Consider the following 8,379-nt stretch of genomic DNA (forward strand, 5'->3'; position numbering starts at 1 on the left):
TTTAGCTCCAAAAGGAGGAAAACTAAACGATTTTAGTATTGCATTCAAAACTAAGAACTCAAATCTATTACTGTTAACCTCTTGAAAAGATGCATTAACTAATCTTTCAATTACACCAATCTGTACGTAATCAGATTGAAATCAACTAGGTATTGGTAGAAATTCATTCCATTCACTAAATATTATTAACCATCAAACGACACTATCACAATGGCTAAATTTTCCAAGAGTTTGACAACTTCATGATTCCTTATAATCTTGGGTGGTTTATATTGACTAGCTGATGTTCCATTCTGAATGGCTATGTCTGATAATTGATCAAAAGCTCCAGGCCTTACTATGAACAACAGTAAGTTTCTTAGTTGACCTTTATCCCTCTGCACCTTGTATATAGCTCCCAAACCACTCTCGAGAGTGGACATACAACTTCTAAACACTTTAACTGATTCCTCTAGCTTATCCTCCAGAAAATTAGATTCATCTTGAACTTCCACAAATACCTTCAACTGTTTCTGCAGTGATCCCTGGTCCAAGAAACTTGCATACTCAACAATCTCAATTTTCATAGCATCTCTAAGTGCAAGTTGAAAATCCTCTACAGCTGAAATCAAGTCCTTCTCAGTCACAATCTCAGCAGGATTTTTAGGTGCTCTCATCACATAATCAACTTCTGGAGATGAGTTATGGAAACCAACAACTCTCACTATATCACCCAAACGGTAGCGATAAAGTCCTCTGTAAGTAGTGACAACCACTTCATACATCTTCCCAACCTCCACACTGCAAAGTTCCACTGTTTCTTTGCTAACATTGTCCTCATTCATGTCAAATGGAAGAAACTCGAAGTAGGCAAAAGTTGGAAGTATCACAAACCGTGTTGTCTCAGGGGGCTGCATCATGTCCAAATTTAAACCAATACAGCATTCAGAAGCTAAGTAATCTCCTCCTAAAATAGGTACCTCCCCTGCATAGTATTTGAGCTTTTGGTAGTATTGCTTCATGCTTCCAGTGGTAACACACCTGATATAACGACTGTTTGGCCACAATCTACACACAATTCCACCCCAGTTGTTACCTTCACAGATTAATCTTATTCTATCTGCCAAATCTGGCTGAGGTCCACCAAGTGTCTTAGTCACAGCTTCCCTCATTGCCCCCTCAGAAATTTCATTACACGGAAATCCATGGTCAAGATCATCACACAGTTGCCCCCACTTGGACTCCAGTAGACCAAATGCTTTGATCAAACCTATGGCATAAGGGGTTGCGATTCCATCTATAACATCAAGATTCCTAAGGCCACATAGAAGGTGGCAGTACATTTGATGCTCAACATGAGATCCAAGAATCACTTCTAGGGGACTGGAAAAAGTAGCAAGTTGCTGAGGGGTAGCATTACCACTTTGCAAAGGGTATGTGGAAGCAGGCATGACTTTCAAGCCACATTTAGTAGTAGTTGTATTGTCAGCATAGAGAAAGAATAGGATCTTGTTCACTTCAGGTCTAGGAGGGAATACCCTGCAAGGAATTTTGAAACTCAGTGTCGAACAAACTTATATTCTTCGAATTTTGGCAGAAATTAAAATTATTTGATCGATTCACCTTTGTAGAACAGCAATACTGCCTCGGTGACCGATAAAGGAGGCAGCTTTACAAAGGCTCGAATCGAAGTAAGGGATCAATTTCGGTCTCATGGTGCTCGAACTTGTTCCCGAACTGAGGAAGAAAATTAAGACCACGAAGACCAACAAATTTAAGTGCCCCAAAAGCATTAAAAAGTACAAGAACCACACAAAAGTTGGTGTAAGGAATGCTCAAGGGTGAATCCTAAGTTTGTTTGTTCAGTATGAGAAAATTCTGAGTAGTTAAAAGCAAACGTTTTTAGGTTTGTTTTTATTTTTAATTACAAAAATATCATCTTTAAGAGAAAATGAAAAATAATGTGTTATTCAAACCATGAAAATTTGACATTTTTTGAGAGAAGAGTGGTACCAACATATGACATTCCACACACAAAATTGAAAACATTTTATCCAACTCTCTTTCAGTAAATAAAGTTCAATTTAAATAAAAATAAAAATTTATAAAAAGATCCCAAATGTCAGAAAGTTCTCCCTCTTAAAATTAAGAATACAAACTGAAACATCTTATAAAAACAAACGTCAATACCAACATATCCTAATATATATTTGATTGATGTAAGTGGAAGGTGACAGACTTTAATCTCGTGAATAGAAAAAAGTTTAATTAAATCGGTGAATATTTCAAAGAAAATCTGTTATCATCAGTAAAACCGAGGAATAAAAAACCTTCACTCGTCTTGGATGCACAACGTTTTGAACGATATGTGATACTGCCGATGATTAATATAAAGAGACATCTCCATTTCCAAGAATGCGAAAACAAAGAACGAAAATGGAAGAGTGACAGAAGATGATTGATGATGAGATCTGAAGGAAGAAAGAAAGAAACCTGTAAAAGAAGCAGCGGAGAGGGTCGACGGAGAGAAAGGGGTCATCTTTTCCGTCTGCCATAAGGTTAATGTAGTCAACGTAATCTCCATGGGAAGAGAGAGGCACGAGACGTGTGAAAGTGGAGTGATCAAGAGGAAGAGGAGAGTTGTTGAAGAAGGGTTGAAGATATCGCACGGTGGCATTGTGAAGAAGGATCGAACGGAGAGTCTCCAACTGGTGATGTTGGGCGTTGATAGTTAAGTCTTCAAGTTTCTGCATCAGTTCTTCGTCTGTCATCATGTTTTGCTTTGGTTTGGTTTCTGCTATGATGTTTGATGGGTTAAGGTTGGAGATTACAACACTTCAAGAATCAACCCTTTGTAGGGTTCTTGAGTTCTTGAACCGTTTATAGGTCGTCGTCGAGTTTTGACTTTGGGCAATCGTGACACGGTTTTTTAAAAGGTTTTATTTATTTATTTAATTGTTTGTGAGCTTTTGTGCTGTTACGCAAACGATGATAGTGACAGACCCAAAGCGTGTTCAAGCTGAGGTGTAATTTGCTGGCAACTTTATCAGTCCAATCATATTATAGGGTAAATTTTTTTAAAAATAAATAAATAAATTTAATATACTAGGAAAGCAACCATATTATTCTATGATGGTTTGATATTAGATCATAAAAGAGGACACTAAAATGTTCTTAACAGTGATATATTAATTTTACTCATAATTGAATAATAGATTGAAGGGTAAAAACACAAAATATTTAAGAGTTGCTAATACTCATAAATACCTATCATTTGTCTGGTAGAGACAATACAATTTCTGCAATGCAGATAACAAAGGAGTTCTGTTAACTTCACCAGCCTCTCCCTCTGGAAAAGGATTTACACATTATGCCCTAATTACAGGGCCAAATAAAGGAGTTTATACTTCCTTCAAAGACCTCTCTGAGGCAAAACAAGACGAATTTTGATATACTTACAAAGGTTTTAATTCTTTAGAAGAAGCTCAAATGGCTTTAAAGTTGGGAACAATTGATGAAAGAAAAATAGAGACAGGGTTGACATTTGAACCAAGAACCCAAACACATACCTATGATACAATTACGACGTGATTAAATTTCAACTACACTATGAATTTAAATGTTTGTAATTAATTTATATTAGATTTTGTTAATTTATTAAATATTAAATATTTTATTTTTATCGTTTAATTTTTTTTATTAATGTTGTCTTGATTTATCGTTTTAATTATTTATTTAGTTTTATGGGTTAAGAATTATAAAATCGTGTAATATATTAATGAAAAATAATAAGTAATTTTTTTATAGAAAACATACTCGATAAGAAATTATTATCATCATTTATGATCTCTTTACTCATAAACATTTAATTAAAAAATATAAAAATTTAAATATCTAGTAGATAAAAGAAGTTGACGGAATTTAATTAAAAAAGTTTATCAAAAACTTCAAATTTAATTAAGTATAAAATTTATATTTGAAAACACTCCAATTTTTATTGTGTTATTTTATTTATTTATTATATTAAGATTTGGTTGTTGTAATAATTTGTATAGATAAACATTGATATAATGTGTGCGTTTGTGTGTGTGTTTTTTTTTAAGAATGAAAAAGTTGAAGTCAGAAACTTCAATAAAATAATTAAATGTCAAATAATTAATTTTGATTTCTTAATTTCATAATTAATGTTTTAATTTAATAAATTATCCTAACAGTTTTACATACTTTTTGGAGGAGACTCCAATTTTTATTGTGTTAATTTATTTATTTATTAGATAAACATTTAGTTGTTGTAATAATTTGTATAGATAAACATTGATATAATGTGCGTTTGAGTGTGTGTTTTTTTTTTTTAAGAATGAAAAAGTTGAAGTCAGAAACTTCAATAAAACAATTAAATGTCAAATAATTAATTCAGATTTCTTAATTTCATAATTAATGTTTTAATTTAATAAATTATCGTAACAGTTTTACATACTTTTTGGAGGAGACTAAAATGATAATTTTATTTGAAAGGTTAATTCAACTAAAGTCTGAGCAAATATTAAATATGGCATGTTAATATTTAAAATTAAAATTAAAATTAATATTTATTAAATTTAAGTTTATCTTAAAAAAGTACTTCACCGTGACTTGGTTTATTAAAATTTAAATTTTCAAATTTAAGTTGAAATATTTGAACGTTAATTTAGATATAAAACAAATTTGAATATTTTTATTCAAGTTCTTCTTAAAATTGTTTATATATTGTTCCTTTTTTTTATTTATCTTTTTTATTTGTCAACAATTATTTACTTATCTTTTTTCATTCATATTACTTTATTTTTAATAAATATTAATTTAATAACATTTCAATATTATCACCTACTAATATAATAATATTTATTTAAAAATAATATACATAAATTGATAATGTCTATGTTTATGTTAATAATAATATAATGTCTATATTGTTAAAAGTTATAATAATAATAATAATATCAATAATAATAAAAATAATAATTAATCTATTAATAATAATAAGATTATAAAATAATAGTTGGATATGAATTTATTTATGTTAAATTATAAAATTGATAAAATAATTTATTAGGGAATTATAGTCAAATAATATATGATTAAAATTTATAATTAAATTTTTTAATTATATATTATATTAAAATGAAATGTATATGTATGGATTGATGTTAAAGTAAAATACATGAATATTATAATATATGATTCCGTCCAAAATAAATGTAACATGAAATTAACGTTAAAAGTTATAAATAAAAGCACTTTCAAAATATATATATATATATATATATATATATATATATATATATATATATATATATATATATTAGCATATGAAATCATGAATATATTTTTTTTTACCGATAAATATCAAGATTAGAAAAATAACATCGGATTTGAATTTATTTGTGCTAAATTATAAAATTACAAAATAACTTACCAGTAACTTATAAATGATTTAGCTAAATAAGTGACTACTAATGTATAAATGATTAAAAAGCAATTGAATTAAATAATATATTAAATGAAATGATTTAGCTGGTCTTTTATTTTGATACATGTCAGATAAGGTAATCTTTTTAATGTATGTTATTGGTATACTTTTTTAAGTAGTATTTGGACAAACTCTTCCAATGAGTATTTTTAAACTCGTGTAATCAATATGAAATGTTTCGTTTAATGTTTTTTGTTATATTTGTCTATTGATTGTATGGATAAACTTATCTAATGTGTATTGTTAAACTTATTTAGTCGGTGCATTGACAAACTTGTTTAATTTTTTTTGTTATATTTGTTTTATCACAGTGAATCAAATGACTTGTTTAATTTTTTTTATGCTCATTTAATTAGTATATGAAAAAACTTGTATAATGTGTATTGTTAGACTTGTCTAATTAATGAACATAATGGCTCATCTAATATTTTTGTTATGATAATCTAATTAGTATATATATAGAAGTAGACTTATCTAAATTTTTTTATACTCATTTAATAAGTGCATGGACAAAATTATCCAATTAAATTAGCATAAGTTTTTTATACTCATATGGTGTGTTTTTCTAGACTCACATTTCGATGTATCTTTAATGTATATTTTTAAAAACTCATTTATTGGCAATGTAAATACATGAATGATGTTATGAAATAAAACGAATAACAAAGAGAATAATAGATAATAGAAAAGAGAAGAAACAATAGAGAATAGAAAATGAGAGAATAGGGAGCAACTCATCTGTCTCTTATTACTGATAGGAAGAATCCTATTTATAGATACAACATTTATTCCATAAAGGAAACAAATCAAAGTAGTCAATACAAATATTTACATAAAGAGTAATGAATCATATGAGTATCAATCATATGAGTAAATGTATCAAATCAATGGACAATCATTAATTCATTAATTCATAACACTCCCCCTTGAGTGTCCATTGATAAAAGAATGTGCCTCGTTAAAACCTTACTAGGAAAAACCCTTTGGGATAAAAAAAACCTAGTGAAGGAAAAAGAGTACAACATTCTGTATTCTATAATACAATATTGTTCATCACATATTCTATTTCTCCCCCTCATGTAAAATTACATCATTAAGGTGACGGAGTCCGAACTTGTGAATCATTTGCTCACAAGTTGTCCTTGGCAAAAACTTCATAAATGACCTGCCATATTTTCACATGAATGAATTTTTGGATATCTATATCATCCTTTCAATTGAACAATACATTATTGTCTTCATATATGGTTGTTGATTCCATCTTTCTCGGGGATAGTCACAAGTTTCTTGCACATGTTGAATTATAAACCTTAACCAAACATATTCACAACTTTCCTCATAATTTTGTATGATTAGACGATGTTGCTACTATGGTTTGTTTCATATACCTTCATGAAACCATTGTGCTACCACATGTGAACAAACATCTTGTTTGTGATCAACCATTGTGACATTGTAAGAATATGTAAAATAACATGCATATCCATAACCCATTGGTCTGAATCAGAGTCATTTGGATGGAATAAGCTCACATTCGTAGTACCCTTAAAGTAACGAAATATATGTTTTACTCCAAACCATTTTCTTCTTGTAGTTGAAAAACTATATCTTGCTTAACAAATTTACAGCAAATGCAATATTAGATCGAGTATAATTAGCAAGATACATTAGTGTTTCTATGACACTAAGATATGGTGCTTCTAGACCAAGAAGATCTTCATCATTTTCTTGAGATCTAAGAAGAGTCTTTATCAACATCTAACGACCTCACAACTATTGGAGTGCATAATGGACATGACTTTCCATTTAGAACATTTTAAGCACCTTAATTATATAAGATTCTTGACATATAAAAACACCTTTATTTAAATACTCAATTTCTAATTTCAAATAAGACTTTGCCCTTCAAAGATCATTCATCTCAAATTATTTCTTTGAGTAATCAATTGCCTTTGTGAGCTCATTAGGAATTCCAACGATGTTTATGTCATCTACATAAACAATAATTATGGCAAATTCATTATCTGGATCTTTTCATATAAATACAAGAATAAATAGGATCATTTTTATATCCTTCTTTTAATAAGTACTCAATAAGACGGTTATGCCACACACATCTTGATTTCTTTAATCAATAAAAGAGCATGTTCAATTTTATTGAATAACCCTCTTTAGAAGTTGTCTTGTTGGGTAAATAAAATCCTTCGGGGATTTTCATATAAATATGATTCTCAAAAGAATCGTACGAATAGGTTGTAACATCATCCATTAGATGTAAATGCAAACCTTGTTGTGCAACTAGGATAATCGAATATTGCAATGTTGTTGCATCCAATACTAGTGAATATGTTTTTTCACAAATCAATACAAGGTTTTGTAAACAACCTTGAGCAACCAATTGTGCTTTGTATCTAACAATTTCATCATTCTTAATTTGATTTTTGCGCAAAAATCCATATGTACCCAACGAGTTTCACAATTTCAGGTGTGCAAACTATACGTTCAAAAACCTTTCGTTTAGTAAGCAAATACAATTATGCTTCTTTGCATATTTTCATTTTGGCCAATCTTTTCTTCGCCAACAATCTTCAATGATCATTGCTTATTGATCCTCATTGTCATTCGTAGCATTCATCGCTATGTTATAAGTTAAAGTTTTGTCAATGTTAACTTTATTTTGGTTCCATATTATATGATTCATGACATAATTTATTGAGATCTCATCATTTTCAACCATTTCAGGTACCTGAGGTTCTTCTGGAACCGAACCATTAATTATGTCAAATGAATCTTTTTGGAATTTCAACCTTTTCGATTAGGTCATTTTGCATATTAGCTCCCTTTCTCATTCAAGAGTTTTTATCTTTGGAACCAATAGGTCTGCCACGCTT

General features: G+C 29.4%; 1 protein-coding gene across 2 annotated transcripts; it reads right to left on the reverse strand.

Moving 5' to 3' along the window:
* Window positions 1-38: 38 nt before the first annotated feature.
* Window positions 39-2,894, reverse strand: LOC114195687 (probable indole-3-acetic acid-amido synthetase GH3.6). 2 transcript variants are annotated; one of them, XM_028086235.1, is made up of 3 exons: window positions 2,473-2,893; window positions 1,603-1,716; window positions 39-1,518 (listed from the first exon to the last, which is right to left on the reverse strand). In XM_028086235.1, exons 1-3 carry the CDS (start codon window positions 2,751-2,753, stop codon window positions 186-188), a joined length of 1,728 nt encoding a protein of 575 aa, XP_027942036.1. In that variant the 5' UTR covers window positions 2,754-2,893; the 3' UTR covers window positions 39-185. The 2 variants fall into 2 exon arrangements, with proteins under 2 accessions (XP_027942036.1, XP_027942043.1); XM_028086242.1 differs by lacking the exon at window positions 1,603-1,716 and having other exon boundaries at window positions 2,473-2,894.
* Window positions 2,895-8,379: the final 5,485 nt, after the last annotated feature.

This window comes from Vigna unguiculata, chromosome 1, assembly GCF_004118075.2.
Source record: "Vigna unguiculata cultivar IT97K-499-35 chromosome 1, ASM411807v1, whole genome shotgun sequence".
In the NCBI taxonomy this organism is placed as follows: domain Eukaryota; kingdom Viridiplantae; phylum Streptophyta; class Magnoliopsida; order Fabales; family Fabaceae; genus Vigna; species Vigna unguiculata.

Excerpts from the sequence above, each read along its gene's own strand:
- LOC114195687 (XM_028086235.1), bottom strand. The coding sequence starts at position 2,753 with ATGATGACAGACGAAGAACTGATGCAGAAACTTGAAGACTTAACTATC. Across the intron at positions 1,717-2,472 it reads CTCCGCTGCTTCTTTTACAG|TTCGGGAACAAGTTCGAGCA; the intron begins GTTTCTTTCTTT and ends TTTCTTCCTCAG. Across the intron at positions 1,519-1,602 it reads AGTATTGCTGTTCTACAAAG|GGTATTCCCTCCTAGACCTG; the intron begins GTGAATCGATCA and ends AATTCCTTGCAG.